The sequence below is a fragment of the Seriola dumerili genome, unplaced genomic scaffold (assembly GCF_002260705.1).
Source record: "Seriola dumerili isolate Sdu_G_001 unplaced genomic scaffold, Sdu_1.0 BDQW01000035.1, whole genome shotgun sequence".
In the NCBI taxonomy this organism is placed as follows: Eukaryota; Metazoa; Chordata; class Actinopteri; order Carangiformes; family Carangidae; genus Seriola; species Seriola dumerili.
Window position 1 is genome coordinate 1198448 of NW_019174290.1, and position 19865 is coordinate 1218312.

Consider the following 19865-nt stretch of genomic DNA (forward strand, 5'->3'; position numbering starts at 1 on the left):
TCCATAATTTTTCACTTAGCACTACAGTCAGGTCAGAATTTCAGTTTGTCCAATACTTTGGTTTATGACCATATACCAGCAAAATTAATTACATTATCAGCCTTAGCTGCATTTTATGTTTAATGCTAATATACAAAATGTTAGCATGCTTAGAGGCTGAACATCAGCATGGCAGCAGTGTCTTGGTGAGCGTGTTAGCATGCAGTGAGCATAAGGTCGAAGCTGTTTAATACTGGCTCAGTCACTAGCATCTCTCGTGGACTCTTTTGTCTTATTTCTTCTCCAATTGTTTTGTTGTGGAAATGTTCGCAAAAAAATCTGATAGAAACAATAAAACGTGACAAAATATAACAAATTTTATTGAGGCATTTTACCACTCAAAAAAATTAACCATCACACCCAAAACAGGTCAGATTTTTGGCATCACAGCTTGTAGTGGTTAGTTCCACTTTATCACTTTTCTGCTGTCAAATACAGGAAAATTCACAACATCTGTCATGAGACATATTATTGTCGGATATGATCTATCAAATTAGGTGTAATCTTTTTAAACCGATATGAAAGCCTACACTCTTCACAACCACAAAGAATTGCAAGATATATAGAAAATTATTTGAACGGTAGGTGAAGTAGGTAAGACATGAGGAAAGCTTAACAACGGTTAAGGTTTTGTGATTAATTAAACCCATGAGCACAACTTGTCACACAGATGTCCATGCCTCTAGAAAATGAGGCATTAACTCCATCTTGTGGTGCAGAGAGGAAACTGCCAGTTCAAGGATGATGGTGGTGGTTAGAGGGACACAATGTCAAATAGGACGTTTTACTCCATGATGTGAAACGTAAAAGCCCTGAGAGCCCGCAGGTGAGAACATTATACGTACTTCATTATGTTTAAGTAGCAGTTTTCAAATTCCCTTTTTCCTCGCTGTGCCAATCAGCGAGGCACGTTGTATCATTAAATGAGAAAAGGATACAGCCAAAAACACAGGCAGCTTTAATTCAGGTACAGCTTTTGGAAATAACATGTCTTACAAAAACAGTCTATTACTACATGTGACACACAAGCTGACCTGAACCAAACTCTGTTTTCTTTAGTTTAAAAATGTCAAAAAATAAAATGACATATAAATTTAAAAATTAAATTCAGCATTAAAAAAATGTGAGCTGTTGGCAAAGTTATGCTGCAGAGGGGTGATATGTACAGTTACTTCAAAATCACTGCTATTTAAAATGGACATCTTAATGAAGTTGGCACCGGTGTCTCATCGTCATGAATAGAAAAAAAAAAGACATTAAATTATATGAGGACCCTGTTTGACTCTTGTCAGCCTTATTATTTTTTTAAGTAATGTTATCCTTCCATTTAAAAACAAAATTACTACAATATGACGCAACTTATTATGTCTGAGAAATTTTAAATCTAACTAAGCAGCTGACAACCCATTTCTTTAAAAGGGATCCCTTATTCCCCTTCACCTTGACTCTTATCAACCTCCTTTTTGTCCTCTGGCACATTTTTGTCATTTTCCTCTTCACCTTTCTTGTCTTCTTGGTTCGTCTCCACTGCATCCTGTTTCTCCTTCTGCTCAGGTGTGCTTGCATCTGTTTTTGCTGTTGTCACATCAGGCTTTGGTGCATCTTCTTTTACTACTTCCTGAACGTTGTACTTTCTATACAGTGTATAGTCTTTTACCACACTGATGCAACACACAGCCTTAATGACCTCCACAATGATTGTCAATTCTGGGTTCGTCAAATCCACTTTGTTTTTAGGGTTCAGCTTCCCCACAAGACCTGCAATGATCAAAAAACAAAAGGTCAATTCAGTTTTAAACACTGTCAAAATTTATCTGAAAAAAACAAACAAACAAACAACAAAAAAAAAGGTCAGATCAATATTACCTGCAATTGATTTGATGATTTCGTCTCTCTTGTTGTGGCTGCTGTTGCGGGCTTTGAAGGCGATCTGATAGGTAGCACAACTTGGGGTTTTGAACCAAGGCTCCAAGAAGGTGGTCAGGTACTTCACCATATCATCCTGGAAGGCCTTGCACGTTCCAGTTACCTGGATGAGATCAAAACAAGGATCACACACTGCAGACAACAATACTAAATTATTTTTGTTTTGATATATAGACTTGACATTAAGTTTGATTGTAATAAAAGGCTGCACCTTATTTAAACAACAGAAAACAGCCTAACTGTTGTAAATTACGTGTGTACATCATTAGAAGTGTTATATCTGAAAATGTCAAATAATGTGTCATTTTCAAAACCACCAGCTTACTTGTGATAAGCATAGAAGTCATTTAAGTCATATGAAAGCTAAACTGCTCCAAAGTCCCTCAACCTCTTGTATAATAAGATCTTTCTGTGCTGCACGTGCTAAATCACTTCTATCATATTAAAAAGAGTTAGGTAGATCGTTATGATTTCAGCTGCTCACTGGTAGCATCCGAAGGATCACGCGGGACTTTTTCTTCTTGGTGGTGTGGAGATCAGACAAGATGTGATGAACCAACTTGTCAGATTCTATGACAAAGCAAAGAAAACAAATATTATAGCCATATTACAAAGAGATAAACCATTAACTCTTCTTTCAATTAAATGCTTACCCAGATTTTGAGTTTTGATGAAGATGACATTGTTTGCCCCGCTGTCCAAAGCCTGGAAGCGCCTCTCGGGTTTAGTTCCAGATGCTTGCAGCTGTGCCACTTCCTTCTTCAGTGCGACCTCAACATCCTCTTCTTCAGCATCTTCTTCTTCACTGCTGCTCCCAGTATTATCTTGCAACTGTGATAAAAAGAGTGGCACTTTTAAAATACCATATTTTGAAATTACAGAAAATACAGATAAAGTCCAAGGCTGACTAAGGTGATATCCTCAAATTGCTTGTTTTGTCCCCCTAACCACAAATCCCAAAACCTGAAGCGGTCCATTTCTTATAACATATAAATCATGTTAAATCAGCAATTCCTCACATCTGATGAGCTAAAACGAGCATATATCTATAATTTTTGCTTAACAAGTTAATTCATTTGCTCGTGATTAATTGTTTGAACATTACAGCAGATTGTTAGACATCATTTTTTGTCGTTTCTGACTCAGAAAATGAGTAAATACTGAAATAGAAACCAGGTTTATATTTAGTTTAAATTTCCATATGCATTACAAGCTGTCTATTCCAGAGCAATAACGCATCCTTTTGCCCTAGCTACCTTCATATAATATAAAACACAAATACGCAATTAAAAAGATAAATAAGGTAAAAAAAAATTTAAAAAATGTACAATTCAGCTTTTGTTTCCCACTTTTTCAAGGTGCAGTTCACTTGTTCAACCTGCATAGAAACTTTTGGAAACAGAACTAATATCAAAATGGCCTTTAGCTTTTAAACGCAGACAGTGCTATGCAATGTCCTCTGATCTTACAGCAAACCAGGAAACATTCAAATGTTTCTCGCTCACCTTCTCAGGTCCGTAGAGCTTGTCGGCGTATTCGTTGAGCAGATTGAAGGCCTCCGCGGTGCACTTCCTCTCGTTCATGTTGCATGTGATGAGGATCCCCTCCATGCCCACCTCCAGCTCTCGGGAGCCCTTCCACCGCTTGTTGTGGTGGCCGGCCACATACCGCTTCTTGCTCCGTTTCCTCGACTCGTTTTGCGCGGCTGACATGTTAGCAGAGAGGCTTTCGTACTGATTCAAAGCTTTGTATTTTAAGCTCAGTAGCAGCGGGGCTACCTTCTTGTTTTGGTTACTTCCCTTCGGCTTTATTAGCCGTTAGCTTAACCGTTGAAGCTAACACAAACTGTACGAGATTTAAAAACTGCAGGGACTACAATGTTAAAGCCATGAGAAGTTCACGTTTTAGTATAAACATGCGCTCAAGTTAAAAGTGCGGCTGTTTCACGTTTCAAGGAACGACGTCTCATTCAGTCACAACATAGCACGTTTTAGGTAGCCGTGTACGGCGTGCGAAGAGGGACAAAAGCCTTCGACATTTTCACGATTCAAATATACAGTTAACTCACTCACCGAGCATTTATTTAGGAACACTATACTGGGTAAAGCCTCCCTTTACTCTGAAACAATTTCTCTGTGCCCAAGCTCATCTGAGATGGACTGACACAAGGAGGAGAAACAGTTCAAATGTTTTTTGGAAATCGTGGACATTGTGTCCTCCCAACTATGGAGAAAAAGGACCATTCAGATTGTTGCAAAGTTCAGAAGCCAGCATCTGTCGCATGTATTGGGGGTGTGTTCATACATCAAATTGAGAATGAGTGTATATTTATTTATTCATTATATTAAGTTTATCAGTCTGAACATTAAATATCTTTTCTTTGTACTGTATTCAAATAATTGTTTCCTGTTTGTATTTACCCTTAACAGAGCATTCCAACTTCTTCAGAGTTGGGGTTGTACTTCATGTAAAGGCGATGCTGAAAACCAAGAAGCTAAATGAATAAAGTAAAAACTTATTGTGTTTATTTCATTAAGCACAATAAGCACAAATACAACTGTCTTTATTATCATTATTAACCATTTAATTTAATCTCCAAAGCTATAACATTCATTTTTAGCCCATCATTTTAAGTGTTTACTATTGATTCATACATGACAAATGCCTCTCATGAAATGCATCAAAGCAAAAATACTCAACTTACGATTTGCCATAGCAGCCAATTTGCTTTTTTAGCATTAATGAAATTTGCTAACAGACAATCAATTATCAAAATTGGAATCAGTAACTTTAGCATTTAAAATGTCTGATAAATAAAGGTTTGATTTGACTCCTGTATGTACTTCATAAAAGGAGAACTCTCCAATATGTGTGGCAGTGTAATAAATAAAATGTCCTTCATTATCTCAAAGCCCAACTCTTCAGGGTTTTTTTTCCTTTTTTTCCATTATATTACATTTACTCATTGGACAGACCTTTTTATCCGATCCATCTACAAGTGGTGGGGCATCATTACAGCTTTTTCTAATATTAGAGAAGATTAAGGTTAGACACAGGTTAACCAACAAAATAGTTATTCAGGAACCACCTTTGTGGGAATTATTCATACTTTGCACTGAAAATGTCTCAATGTCAGTGACTGGTACGAGGGTGGAGGTGCAACTGTTTCTCCAACACCTTAATAGCTTTTTCTTAGTGTTGACCTTTGTTGTGGACGACAGTTCAGAGCCGAGCTGATCTGACAGAATGAAACAGACGACCCGACAGCAGGAACTGCACAACTCTTCATCAGAGATGACTCCCATTTGAAGAACTCGCATCCTTTCTGGATCCTGCCTCCGCTGCCCGAGCGGCGGACCGGACAGCAGTAAAACCCTCGGCCCTGGTTCGGACCACCGTTGGACACGACCTGTCGCTTTGCACGACGGCCGCACACACACAGTGGGGATGTGATCTTCTGTCCTCTTGTTTTCGCAGAAATGAAGGAACGGCTGGTACATGACGAGAGTGTGTTGGCTGACAAAGAGCAGAGGACATTCTTGGGGGTGTACGAGCGAGATGAGGAAGGATGGGAGGGAGTTGCAGCCTGTTTTGCTGGGTCAGTGTAGATGGTAAAGGAAGATGGAGTCTTTTTGTGCTTTCTATTTTGCGTGGTGACTGGTCTGGGCTTGGCAAATGAGGTATTCGGTGTGGAGGTGTTTTCTGGGATGAAAGATTTGTGCCTGAGTAAAGAAGGCGTGTTGGTTTTGGAGGTTTGTGGGCCTCCATCTGACTTCTCTCGGAGATGTAGAGAGGTTTTAAGTCCTATTTCATGTCCATTTGTTTTGGAGCCCCAAGTAACGGCCTTAGGCACTGCAAAATATGTATCTGGCTCTGAGATCGCCGAGTGCTGCACCATCTTCTTTAACTGATCCGTTCTTATCTTCTTTGTAGATACAGAAGCTGTGGATAAGTCACTGGTTTTAGAGTTGTTTTCCACACTCATATTGGCCCTTAAATGTGAATTGTCAGAGTCTTCCCACACATAACATCCACTGTCAAAATCTGATACATACTCAGTGTCACACTCTCTATCATCTCCATTAATAACATCATCTTCAGCACCCTCCAACACCACATGATCATATGAAGCACACCTCTCCTCTGCTTCCACTAGAAGTTCTTCACTTTCCTCTTCCTCCACAAGTTCCACTGCTGCTCTGGTTTTTGAGAGCCGGTTCAGGTGAGGTAGATGTGAAAGGGATCCCAGAGTAGTAGAACACAGAACAAGGCTTTTGTTGCTGTTACTGTGTGGTGAAGTACCATTTACCATAACTGCAGAGGAAAGGTTAGCGACACCCTCTGAGGTAACTGACCTCCTGCTGCGTCCCCACAGGGGTGTACTTGTACCAGTCAGAACGGTCTTGGGTGAGATCAGGCATTGAACAGATTCCTGAACGGAACATGACGTTTCCTTTGTGTCTAAATTCATTGTATTGGTTTCTGAACATGATTTTATTTGACATGGTTTAGGAGGATTCTTGGGTGATGAGGGTTTGGTTGTGGTAAGTGTATTTTCCTCTTTATCAGTGTTGGCCTTTTCTTTCTTGTCTGCAGTTGTGTTTCCAAACATGGGTTTGACTGTTGACGGGGTCTGTGAGAAGAAGATAAGATGAGAGATATAATCGACAACTCATACAATATAATCCATTCCTGATTTTCTTTGAAACTGTAATATCAAATCATTTGTGTTAGTAGTTATTGTGGTTATGTTCTACAGCCCTTTGAGCAGCATGCTTGGTTATCTTTCCCAGTCTCCAGAAAGATGCATTTCAAATTTCATCAAGAACAAAATTATTAAAAATGGACCACATAAAAGGCAGGAAGATCATGGTTTATTATTTGCAGCAGTCCACAGTCATATTTGTTTATTTATATAAAAAATCTGCACAATACATGTAAAAAAATCTACATGTAAAATCTCTCTGAACCAAAAAGGCACTGAAGATCTCCATAGATTGTAGTCATCATCCGTAACAGGTTTTGCTTTTGGAGACAGAAGTGGGGCATGGTATTTAGGAGCTGGGATGTATCGTTGGACGATTGCCACTCACCCTTTCAAGGCTTCTAGTGATCTTCATCACACACCCATCCCTCATCATCCTCGCAGCCAGCTGAGCTGTATTTCGGGAGTCATCCAAACCTGAGGGGAAAGAGGATAAAACAGGTTTAGATTATATCTGTTGTCTATGCAGATTTATTTGGACCAAAGAACTTTTGCTCTTTTTGTACCTGAATGTTCTCTCCCTGAAAACTGTATTCCTAGATCTTGTAGTGCCCCGTTCAGGCCTTTGGGTTTCCTGTTGTAGAAGAGCTGGAAAAAACAGAAAAAGGATTTATTACAACACGTGGGCCAAAATGATTAGGCCTTTAGTTATTGATATTGATTGATAATTAATTAATTGCTCAGTTAATCATTTATTAAATACAATTGTTACAGCTTCTTAAATGTGACAATTGCTGTTTTCTCTACTGTAAATTGAATACCTCTGGATTTAGAAGATGTTGGTCAGAAAAAATAAGCGATTTGAAAACTTCACTTAAGCTCTGATAAATGAATTTTGTCATTATTAAAAATTTAAATTTAAAGAAAAAAACAAGAAATCCCAAGAATAAGATTAGTAGATTAATCAATTACAAAATGTATTGTTCAATCACAAACATAAGTTAGACAGTATGAAAGAGAATAGATGTCAAAAGGGAAATCAAGTGAGCTTGTACTTACTCTGTATGTGCTTCTCAGGTCTATCCAGCTGTTGAGTACCTCAGGTTTATGGAGCTGCTTGCGCTTACACTCGTACTGTAAACAAACTCCAAGATCCCAGTCTGATATGCAACGCAAATGGTGGCACGTTACATTTGTATCGACAAATACAAGGAATTCAAAGTTCTTGTATAAGTGTCGTTATGTCTGAAGATGAAAATGGCCTTGTCTTTGACATTCTGTGTGATCTTTTTTCCAACGCAGGAAAGAATCTCTTAAAGTGAGCCAGGACCCCATGACGAGGCATACCAGGTTCGTTACTAACAATTTATGGCTGAGCAAGCCGAATTATAGACCAATAAAAAAAGATTTTTTTACCTGACCACGTGAGGAAAGTGCACAGTTTTTGAGAAGGTGAAGGTGCAGAACATCTCTGTTGTCTGTTGGGAAAGACCACACCCTTCTCAAGCTGCAGGTTTTGTATCCAGCGGCAGAACCGAGAAAGACAGATCTGGAGTGGGATCCCTGCCTCAACTTGCACCTGGGAGACAGAGAAATGAAGCTGTCAGATGCAACATAAAACCATACACATGTAAACACAACTAGAAAGTGCAGTGGTCTTCGTAGTTGTAGTTGCATATGCACAGATACCTGTGTAATCCCTGTCAGCTCAGTGCAGAACTTAGACAGAATAGGGTGCTCCTGGGGTTGAACATATGTGTGAAACTCAGACTCGACTTCCCCTGAGGACGTGTTCAGCAGGACAGCAGGGAACTCAACTACAGGAAGGTGGAAAGAAAATAAAAATGTTACTGCCAATAAAGGTGGAACAGATAAGTGGTCCTATAAGAAACATATATTTTAAAAGATCAGTTCTACTTACTAATTTCCTGGCTGTAGTTGTTTTTCTCTGTCCAGCAAGTGGACTCAAAGTCAATCACAATCAGATAGGAAAATATTTGATCTGAAAGAAAGCAGCCAGTGTTACAGAACTGCCACAGCAATCAAATCTAAACATTAACCCTCTATGTAAACGTTATCTATTCAGACGATCATACTCACTAGATACCAAAGATTTCTTTGACCCGGAGGAAGATTGACTCCGCTGCCTCAATAACCCGAGCTCTCTGTGGAGGGAGGGAGAGATTAAAGAGGAAAAACTAAAACCTTAATTACCGCAAACACGACCGATTTCCTTGAATGCAGTTACTAAACTAAACGTTCATGCTGTTAGTTTAGTTTACTTTTTGCTGAATAAAGCACTTTAACGTATTTAAAGCCTTCACACATTCAACTTAACACAAATGTTTAACCTAGATACTCGAACGTATCTTTGTCTTTCCAGTTTGTTGTTTGGGTCGGCTGTTTAGCTAGTTAACAGGCTAAAGGCTGTTGGTTTACCAACTACTTACTTGGCCAGTTTCTTTGTAGACATAACTGTTTCTTTGAATCCAGGAACCGGTGAGATTTTTGTCACTAAACTTACAATAAAAAATGCAAAATTATGATAGAGTCTCGCCAGTAGCTACTGAGGAAAACAAAGCAAAAATCGCGCTGTTCTTTTTAAAAATACTCATCCATCATTCTGAGCTCGATTAGTTGTATCTGCAATGCATAATCAACTGCCGAAACAAATAGCCGATCATAGAAAAGTCACGAAGTTAGTCGAAACGGAACGAACTATACTTCCGGTTTGACCATCTCATATCAAAATAAAAACATGAAGAAGAACGAAAAAAAAATATATATATAAATATAGAGAGAGGTATAACGATATGGTGTCAGTTTTGTATCTAAAGCACGATTTTTTTTTTTTTTTGGCCAAATTCATCAAATATACCCAATTTTAGCGACATATATTGACTCAAAGGCATCACGACAGTCAACACATTCGTTTAATTTGAAATTGGAAACCGGACCTGCTGCTTGTATATTTGAACTTTATATCACAGCATAACGTGCGACAGTGTCTCTGTTTTAGCCATGTGTTTTTAACAGTGGCGAAAAACTGTGAATTTGGAAACCAGTTGGACAAATAACATCTGGTATTTACTCATTTTACCATCGTCTTTATTCCCGCGCATAGACTGAGCTTATACATACTGCACTCTTGGATCGTAATTGTAGCTAAAATTGTTCTTTTAACATGTTGGCTAGTTGGGTGTGTGGATTTTCCTATGTGTTATTCTAAGAATGAACCAGCAATCTGACCCTTTAACTCTCACTCTTGTTAGACACCACAAAGTTCACCATACACCATAAGCACTGTGCTGCCATGAGGCTGTTTAGCACACACACCGCAAGTGAAATTATAGTGAAATCACCTGTAGCTACAGACAAAGTTTACACGTATTGTATTTACATTAGCAGTTGCAGTACAAATAAAGCAAACACATTATTATACAGTTACTGCATATGCCTCTAATGCACACATCCTCAACAACTTGTAGTGCTGAACTTGTTTCCGTAATCACTCTGTAAACACGTTTTTATACAACAACTTTTCTGTCTTCTATGTCTCAGGTGTGTATGATGTAATTTGACTGCAGAATTGTTTTAACAATATTGAAACTAAAATAGTTTAAAGATATTTCCTAAAAGTACTGTCACAGTAGGGCCAGGAAGTATCATTAATATGATAATTTGATAATATGATAGTGATAATTAATAATCTAAACAAGAAAATGTCAGATCAAAAAATAAGTGAACAACTGTTAATATCTAAAGAAGCATTTAATGCAGAGTTCAAAAGCTAGCACATTGATAGATTAGTTGATCAGCAGTAAATGAATCTGCGACTGCAGTTAGTGAATGATGGTTTCAAGATAACTAGATTTTTAATCAACTGTTCTACCTTCATGTGCACCGTAAAAGACCTGTGTAAAACTTAGATAATAATTGACAGCCAGAGCTCATTTCAAGTATTTGTTTTTATTTCCCTGTAGAAACATCAGCTCCAACATGGAGCCTTCATCATCATCACCATCACCATCACCATCAGCAGCAGCAGCAGCAACAGCAGCAAGCAACAGAGTGAAAAGAAAGAGCACTGCCCTGACAGCACATGAAGAGGCCAAGAGATTAAAAACCGAGCAAGGAGGTGAGGGGGTGGTGGAGTGTCCACATCCGCCCCGCTTACCGAGGATCTCTGTGCCGCTTGACCGCCTCCGGCAACCAATTACACTGAATGAGCTGACAGAGCTGCTGCATTATGCCGCTCTGGGGAAAGCAGGCGGCATCAAACAGCCCAGGTAATGACTTTTGTAGCAAGATCGGATGTATTTCATCGGCTCTCACTAAATAACTCTCTGTAATTTACTTATACTGTGTCTTTGTATGTCAACACTCATAAAGACATCTAATTGAAGTCTTTTATCTTGCAGACTGCACACCCCCTTATATTCTTTTTAAATCTCATTTTTCTGTCATCATCCTCCTTCCTCTCTGCCAGTTGGTGTCGTCTCCACCACCAGAGGAAAGTTAAAGGTGTGAATGTTGTCGTCGTGGAGGGTCTGACTCAGAGTCACTTTTACAAACACTACCTCACCCTGCGACACCTCAGGACCAACTACAGCTCTGTAAGTATCCAGAGGAAAGTCGTGACGCAGATTATGTAATGAGAGAAGTGCTATTCACAGTGTCAGCAATTCTGACTTTTATGTCTGTTTTAATCGGGCTGTTACAGAGGGTCACCTTCACTCCATCATCCAACAACGTAGCGTCTGAAATCTTCAGCAGTGAACCTAAATCAGAGGGTCCATCGCTTTCACACAAGGAAAACAATGAATTGCACAAAGGTTAGAATCATGTATGTAGATATGTTCTGATATGAATATTATCAGTATAACACAAGGCTATTGTCCAAGAAATAGTTAAATCGTGATAAAACCTACATGACTTTGCCTTTTCTTGACTTTCCTAATATCTCAAGAGTGATGGTGGAAAGTTAAAACATACTTACTTATTTGTTACGTATCCACTAAGTTCAGAGGGAAATATTCTACTTTTTACTTCACTACATTTATTTTACAGCTTAAGTCACTTACACACATACAAATAACAAGTTAATTTCAACCTGAACATAAAATATGGTGCATTCTTACAGGTTAAACTACCATTATATAAAGTAGTTGAAATGAGCTCCACTTTGACCAACTACAACAATAAAATGATGCTTACACATTAACGTATCTGTAATAACGATTAAATAATAAAATATAATAATATAAAACTCAAAGTGATATTATTCTAAAATAAAGTATTTTTTTATTGCTACTTTTACTCAAGTAATCTCAATGCTTTTTTTCACTAGGACCTAAAACGCTGTGTTACACTTAAATGTTGAAAGCAGAATATCATCACATTATTATGTTCAGGCGTTTGGTCAAATATTTTCTAAATGTCTCCTCGCTTCAGTTGATTGTGTTTTTCTCTCAGTGTTTTTGCTCTTGTTCTTATCTGTGAATGTGTCTGTTATTTTGTGTGCTGCCACAGCTCTGAAGAATCACCCAGTAATCACCAAGTTTGGGATACGGAGGAGAGGACTGACAGCGTACGTCCTCATCGAGGAGGAGATGATCAAGAGACACTACCCTGTGAAAGGTGAATTTCTTTCTGGAGACGACTCTGTCTGAAAAGACTTGCTTCAGGTTTTACTGCCACTCTGCTCCCGACTGTGTCTCAGCAGGCATATGTCATATGTCATTGTTTTCCCATCTTCACCAAGATGTCAGTGTTATTTTAGATCCATGCACTCCGGAGACTGTTCTTGAAAAGTTATGGGCTGTGAAAACACCAGTGTAGCGTGGAGGGAAGGCCTCAGCAGAGCGAAAGAGACGCATTTTCAGATTTAACTGGCTTAGTGTAGACACGGTCTCATTCTCTCATCTCCGCCTTCTCACTTCTTGTTTTGTTTCCTTTGGCACAGGAATGCCAGGGTTTGAGGAGTTTGTGTGCATAGACAGTGTTGACCGTGTGACTGACGGCAGCCCTCTGTATGGACTCGACTGTGAAATGGTGAGTTACTCTTAAATATTAATAAACTCTTAATCCAGTTTCAAATGTATCCACGTTTCATACATTGGTGACAGACAGGCCCCATTATCATGGTATGTTTATTCTAGCAATGCATTCTTGATACACCAATGTCGCAGTAGTGTTTCAAGTGATATGTTATGAATGTATGTATATATATGTATTTTAATTAATTTATAGTCATCAGTAATATAAATACGCTTTAAAGGGGCTATTTGTAAGTTTTGCTATTGCTACATATCCAGCGTTAGCATTAACAGCTGTTTACTTACCAGTCTAGAAGAAACGTTGTGACAAAGAACAGTTGTTTAAATGTGCTTAAAAACAACATAGCAGATTTTATCAAGTGTTTAGCAGGAGTTTTTCCCCCATAGACAGAATCCTTTTTTAAATGGAAGCATATTTATGTTACTGGTAGTCTGCAGCGATGGATATTTACCACCTCTCAGGATGAGCTACATCACTTTAAAGCAGTTTTATTCCACTCGTAGTTCATCTGAAGAGCAGCTCAAATTGTCAGACAGCTCCTCTGGCTACAGCTGTCACCCCGCAGTGTCTGCACATAACTGCGTTCTGCTTCACCTCTGCCTTTTTTTAAAACCGAACCGTGCTGAGCTCCCTGTTTGAAACATTTTCTCCATCATTTGCTGCTTCCTTTGTTGCTCTGTCTCCATTTCTTGTCCTGAGTACGATGATATTATCACTCTTGCTGACAAGATCTTGTCAAAATATTGTGTCCAAACTTATTCCACTTATTCCACCCCGGTTCCAAACAGTTCCTTATTGTTTTGCTGTTGTGCCTCAGTGTCTTACAGAAAAGGGAAATGAGCTGGCTCGTGTTTCTCTGGTGGATAGTGATGGGAACTGTGTGCTGGACGAGCTGGTGAAACCTCAGAACCGCATCCTCAACTACCTCACCAGGTACACACACACACACACACACACACACACACACACTGTTGTATTATTAATAACCAACATCACGTACTATGTTTAAAGGTTAAAGTTCATTTCTGTTGCCCACGCTGCCGTGTGCCTCCTGATAGGTTCTCTGGTATCACTGCAGCGATGTTGCGACCGATCACAACCACCCTGCGGGATGTTCAGGCAAAGCTCAGGGCTGTGTTGCCACGGGACGCCGTCCTGGTCGGCCATTCACTTAACAACGACCTCATAGCTCTGAAAGTGAGTGACTACTGACGTATTGATTTCTGCCTGCAACAGCCATGAAATGATGCTGACAAGCTTGACTTTGAGTGCGGTCTCGTCCTCCTGTGTTTTGGGGTGTTTGAATCTTTCATGAAGATGAAGCAGGTGAAGCTTTGCAAACATAACTGCAGAGAAATTAAAGGGAAGTGTGTGTTTAGTAAGAAAATGTCAGAACCATTTTTCCTCTCTGTGTAGTCTGCTAGCCCTGGAAAAAACAGAACCTCAGTAATGTACGTACAACCCAGGTATTTTATTCTGGAGGGACTTCACAGCAACCACAGACATCATTTTTTGAATAAAATAAGTTTTGACTTGTATTGTGTCTCTGTGCTCACTGCAGCTGATCCACCGGCATGTAATCGACACCTCACTGCTGTACAGGAGAGAGTTTGGACAGAGGTTTAAGCTTAAGGTCTTAGCGGAGACAGTGCTGAAGTAAGTTTTCCATTCCTCTCTCTGTCTTTGCGTCTCTCTCTCTCTCAGCCACCATGACTAATAATTCAATTGTCCTCTTGTGTCCCAGGAGGCAAATACAAACTGAAGAGGGAAAGGGTCATAATCCCATCGAGGATGCAGTGGCAGCCCTGGAGCTGGCCCAGTATTTTATTAAAACAGGACCCCGTCAGGTAACCCGTTGCTCCCTAACACACACACACACACACACACACACACACACACGCACAGAGTTGATACAGCATTTTTCTGTGTATGCTCACTGTCAGGTTGTGGAGCATCATCTGGAGGAGCTGTGGGGATACACAATAGAGGAGGAGTTCACTGACCCTGCACCTGCACCTGCACCTGCACCTGCACCTGCATTTAGTCACAGGTACAGAACCTGATACAATCTGTATACCTCTTTGTTTTCTTTACATCTGACTACATTCGCTCAGACCGTGTCCGCACGAAGTCAGGAGACCTTATTCTTCTTCTGAGTTTTTGGACCTCTGTATCGAGCTATTATTTTTCACAACCAACATGGAGCTTTCTGTGATGTTTTATTACAAAAACACAGCCTTCACATTTTTAAAAAACAATGACACAAACCTCTGCAGACACAGGAAATGGTTCAGAATTGACCTGAAAACATCATGGATACAGTTTTCAGTAATTTCAGATTAACACTAGTTTGAGGTTCGTCAGACTTTCTCTCTAACTTTGTCTGTCTTTGTCTGAAATGTCTATGATGAATAATTTCAACTACAGCCAAAGGGTTTATGACGTTTAGCGCCTCGATAATGGAAATGAACTGAAAGCATTAAATCCGATCAGAAAATTCATGCACATCATTGTCACTAATAGAAGGATTTTGGTTTTCATCCGCAAAGTGAAATCCATTTCATCACACGATACACTTGACAAACTCTCTGTCCCTCTTTCTTGTTGCAGGTTTGCCGACGTATTGCAGACACTCGGCCGGTCGGTAGCCTTTTTCGGGAGGCGTTCTGACGTAGCCCTGGACCTGTCCAATCAGCAGTGGCACAACTCTGACAATGAGGTTAGAAGCTTGGTGGTTTTGACTCGGGAGCCGGTCAACTCCCTCTTGACCTTCACCTGATCAAACACTGTCTTCTGTCAAGTCTTCTACATGCAGTGAGTCTCATAAAGGCTTTGCTGGTTTACCTATTTATTAGACGTTATTAAATGAGACCTGCCTTGTTTAAGTTATGGATGTTCCAAGTTTAATGACAGTTTTGCCTAATTTGGAAATGAAACAATAAAGTGAGAAAGCAAGGAAAGATGCATTAAGTTGCTCCTTTCGTTCAATATATATATAGACTTTAAGTGATACTGTATTATAAGTGTCTTATCCTTTTTTCATTCCCTTCTTTTCACCCTCCTCCAAACTTTTCTTCTTCTTCCTCTTCTTCTGTCTCTACAACTGCATCCTCTCTCCCTCAGTTGTTGGCATCTTTCAGGAGACAGATCAAGCATCCGTTCCTCTCAGTGCTCCATTTCTCTTCCCTCTCAGACCACCTGAAGGGGTGCGTTCCTCCTCAGGAGCAGCAGTACCAGCGGGTGAGTCACTTATTACTTTACATCATACATTTAAAATGGCAGTGATATTTTAATGCTGTGTGTTTGTCTGTTTATCCTGCAGGTGTGTGCAAACCTTCGCGATATGTGTGTCGTATTTGGCGGGCCGTTCCCTGCGGGTTTCTCTGAGAGGGAAGTGAAGCGTCTTTTTGGTTGCTGTGGACCGGTTCGGAAAATCAAAATGCTGAACACGTCCGTCAGGGTATGTCTCACCTGCATCATGATCCTCCATTTCTTGCAGTTTTCCTTTTGATAAACTCTTTTGTTTGTTTTATTTCTTTCACAATTTGACCAATGAACAACTAAATACCTCCTAAGACATGGTGCTGTCCATTTGTATGAAAAGGAAGGGTGATGAGTATTTACAAAGACACGCTAGGATCTTTTTGTTCTGCTGTATTATTGTGTGAAAGAGGAAAATATCTCCTTGATCCAGTGTGACCTTGATCTGGTGATAAAAAATATTTTCCTCCTTCAGCTCCTATTAAACTTCCTCTCTCTGGATGTGCTTTGGTCTCCAGGTCCATGCAGAGGTAGAGTTCGAGCTGCTGGAGGGAGCTACGCTGGCTTTAAAAACTTTGAATGGGCTTAATTTGCAGGGGCAGTCCATCAAGGTGACTCTCTCGCCTCTTTTTCTTGTGCTTTTTGTTACTTATTCACCTCAGAAGTTATTCCCAAACTTTTTTTTAGATTGCTCCATCTCCAACACGTTTGCTTGTGTGTGCATTCTTTAGGTCAAGAGGCCTGTTAATGAGTCAATGCTGGACCTGGAGGTCACTCTCGATGCTTTGATGGATGACGTTCTCAACACCGGTCACCTCTTTGCTGTTAAATTAAAGCCCAGTGTGACTGAGTCCATAAACCTTTCTGCAAAGGTCAATGGACACACATTAGATGCAGGTGCAACCTCTGTTAAAACAGTAAATGGGTTTCAGCCTGCTAAAGTGAACGGTAAACGGCTGCAGCTGACCGCCACAAAGTCTGGACTGTCTGAGGAAACAGTCAGAGAGACATTTGGTCACTTTGGGACGGTGGAGAGAATCGTCCTGCCTGCCAAACCTGGAAAACATGCAAGACATGCAGACATACGTGAGCAAAAAGCTACACTGTTTTCACTATTCACTACTACTTACTCTTGCATTTGTGGGTGCACAGATTGAAATTGAAATTCTCCGCCTCACTTGTGTCCGGTTGACAGAGTTTGAGAGTTCAGAGGGCAAACACGCAGCCCTCAGCTCCTCCGAGGACCTCTGGAAGGAGGACTACATCATCTGTCCATCCCTGACTCCGCCCCACTTGCGTTCATGGGCTGCCATGACAACAACAGTGACTACAGTGGATGCTGAGGTGGAAGACGATGAGAGGACCTGCGTGCACACCAGTAATCAGGTAAGAAACAGGCTGTATTGACTCCAGATGGTTGTCATACATTTTTAAAGGTTCCATATTTTGCAAGTTTTGTTATCCAGAAGAATGTATAGTATATCTGCTATAAAAAATATAGCAGATTTCAGGTAAACACCCTGAGAAACCAAATCCTGCAAGACTGTGTGGTGGGTCCTTGTGCGTGGGACTTGGGGCTGAGTTGTTACATCACAAAGTTACAGAAGTCCTGACGGCTCGTTTTAAGGCTCCGTGTCTGGATACAGTGTGTGTGCATTCTCTGAGGATTGGAGCGCTTTGATACGTTCACAGTATTAATATAGAACCTAGACCTGCTTTATAATCAAAAAAGAAATGGAAATACAATATGAAAATACAATTTATACAATATGGGACCTTTAAAACAATAGTGTAGAAATGTTATATGATTGTTTCAGATGAATTTCTACAAAAAATGATTCAGTTCTGGTGCAAAATGATCCTGTCTGTGTGTTATTTTTATACTTTACCGTCTGCCATAGTGTCTCTTCATTTGTCACCATGCCAACATGCCACTCATCAGTATTCAGCATGTGGGTAGGACTTAGACACGTTAGCTTTTATCTCAAACATCTAAACCTGACAAAGTAGTAGACTGACCAAAGCCGAGCAAAGCCTGGATAACACCATGGCTTTTTCTCTGGTGCCTTCCCCTGACCAAAGTGTACATTTTTTCCTCAACTATTGGTAATTATGCATAGTACATAATTTAATATACTATGTGGTGTGTAATGACAGTAACAGCCACACGGGGCTGCTGGTGTAGTTACAGTCTTGTATACTTGGTTACTTTCTGTCCTGCTCTTAGTAACAGAGACAACAGCTGTTTGGGAGATGTTTGAACATCATACTTGAGTGATTGTTCTGACTTCCAGCTGCCAGCCTCAGTCAACTCTCACTACATCTGTTCAAGACAAAAAAAAATCTCACTTTAAAAACTGAGCTTTTCAGATTAAGGGTGGCTTTGTGGGGCTTATTTCTCCTGGCATCTCGGTCTGACGGTGCGATTGTGCTTTGTGTCTCTCCCGACATTTCTTATCTTGCTATTTTTCCTATTCTTATTCTTGTCCTGGACGTGTGATTATTGAAGCTTCTTGAAGCTGGAGGGTTGAAAGAAGTTGCAAATAAGACACAGTTACAAGTGTCGTTCGTGATTTGGTTTTTCAGAGTGTTTATGATGTCTAGTGCACATGTAACGAAGAACCCAATACGTCTAACCTGCAGGACCAGAAAATGGAGCTCATGATGGGGAAATTGGACCGCCGCCTCGGGAAGCTCTTCAGATCTCTCCCAGACTGCACCCTGTGTGTGGTTGTGCTGCTTGGACATACCAGGTGAGGACTCTTGACAGTGTCTGGGGAAAAACTGCTACCAAGTTAAATATTTTTTAATCCATCTCTTCTCTTCCCTAGTGCTCATGGACACCTTCCTGGTTTGTGCTTTATGGAGGTCAAGTAAGGGTCTAGAGGAGATCAGTGATCCAGCAGAAACCTGCGCTAACAAAATACCTTCCTCTCCAGTGATGCCTGTTCAGTGGATGAACTGACACAGCTGAAATCAATGATGATAAAAAATAAATTGCCAGAGACTTCCTTCCTGTTTACTGAGCGTGTTATCTCTGCATGGTACACTTTTCTATTTGGCACATGTATATTAAAGGCAAGTTAAAACTAAAATATTTTTGTGGCCTGGAAATAAGCAAAGCTACAAAAGTAGCTTTCGGCTTTGGTACAAAATTATTTTCATAACAATAAACCCTCCTAATTTGTACAAGCATTGTTGGCCTTTGGTTTTACTTGACTAGACTCTTAATTGGAAACATTAATGGAAGTCGGACGAACTACAGAACTGTGCAACACACGCTGGAGTAAAGATTACAACTCTCCCAGATCCCATTAGTTCTACTGGAAGAAAAACAAACATGGCAGTCTCATTAGATGATGTCAAATCCACGTCATTATCATACACAATCACATATGAACTGATGTATCATGGATACTATTAATGTTTTTAAATGAAGTGTCACTTTTTCAATGAAAAAGACTTTTCTATGGAGCAGTATTTATCATAAAGGATCTATGCATTTTGATGTTGTGCAATTAAAACTGTTCATGTCAAATTTTGTCTTTTCGTTATTGACTTTCACAGTCGAGCATGTCAATGTCATTCTAAGGACTCCAGGTCAAACTGGAGACTGATAGTACACCAAAAATATTTGTGACATTTGTGGGCCATCGATGCAGAATACTAAAGCTTTAAATACATTACTACTTAAATGACTTTATTCATTCAAGAATAATTATTTTTTCCTAGAGACTACAGTGAGAAGTAGTACATTTAAAATACGCCAACTTAAGGTTCCCAGAGCTGCTTTTTTTTTTTTTTCTCAAATGAAGATGTTATTTGATCAACTATATTATCGTGTTTTACTAGAACCTTAAAAAAAACCCATTTC

At 39.8% G+C, this 19865-nt stretch overlaps 3 protein-coding genes across 3 annotated transcripts; 1 reads left to right on the top strand and 2 right to left on the bottom strand.

Moving 5' to 3' along the window:
- Positions 1–348: 348 nt before the first annotated feature.
- thumpd1 (THUMP domain containing 1) lies at positions 349–4120 on the bottom strand. Its single transcript, XM_022738228.1, has 5 exons — positions 3471–4120; positions 2619–2796; positions 2450–2535; positions 1906–2068; positions 349–1797 (listed from the first exon to the last, which is right to left on the bottom strand). The coding sequence occupies exons 1-5, from the start codon at positions 3675–3677 to the stop codon at positions 1466–1468; spliced, it is 966 nt and encodes a 321-aa protein (XP_022593949.1). The 5' UTR covers positions 3678–4120; the 3' UTR covers positions 349–1465.
- Positions 4121–5143: 1023 nt separating this feature from the next.
- On the bottom strand, positions 5144–9143 carry eri2 (ERI1 exoribonuclease family member 2). Its single transcript, XM_022738057.1, has 11 exons — positions 9121–9143; positions 8771–8835; positions 8592–8672; positions 8360–8487; positions 8087–8249; positions 7730–7830; positions 7237–7318; positions 7059–7147; positions 6469–6598; positions 6304–6367; positions 5144–6164 (listed from the first exon to the last, which is right to left on the bottom strand). Exons 1-11 carry the CDS (start codon positions 9141–9143, stop codon positions 5144–5146), a joined length of 1947 nt encoding a protein of 648 aa, XP_022593778.1.
- Positions 9144–9666: 523 nt separating this feature from the next.
- Positions 9667–19501, top strand: rexo5 (RNA exonuclease 5). Its single transcript, XM_022738058.1, has 19 exons — positions 9667–9753; positions 10654–10959; positions 11160–11286; positions 11394–11505; positions 12203–12310; positions 12636–12724; positions 13548–13663; positions 13789–13927; positions 14292–14386; positions 14475–14577; positions 14674–14780; positions 15341–15449; positions 15854–15970; positions 16053–16190; positions 16510–16602; positions 16723–17077; positions 17187–17377; positions 18635–18744; positions 18823–19501. Exons 2-19 carry the CDS (start codon positions 10670–10672, stop codon positions 18866–18868), a joined length of 2445 nt encoding a protein of 814 aa, XP_022593779.1. The 5' UTR covers positions 9667–9753; positions 10654–10669; the 3' UTR covers positions 18869–19501.
- Positions 19502–19865: the final 364 nt, after the last annotated feature.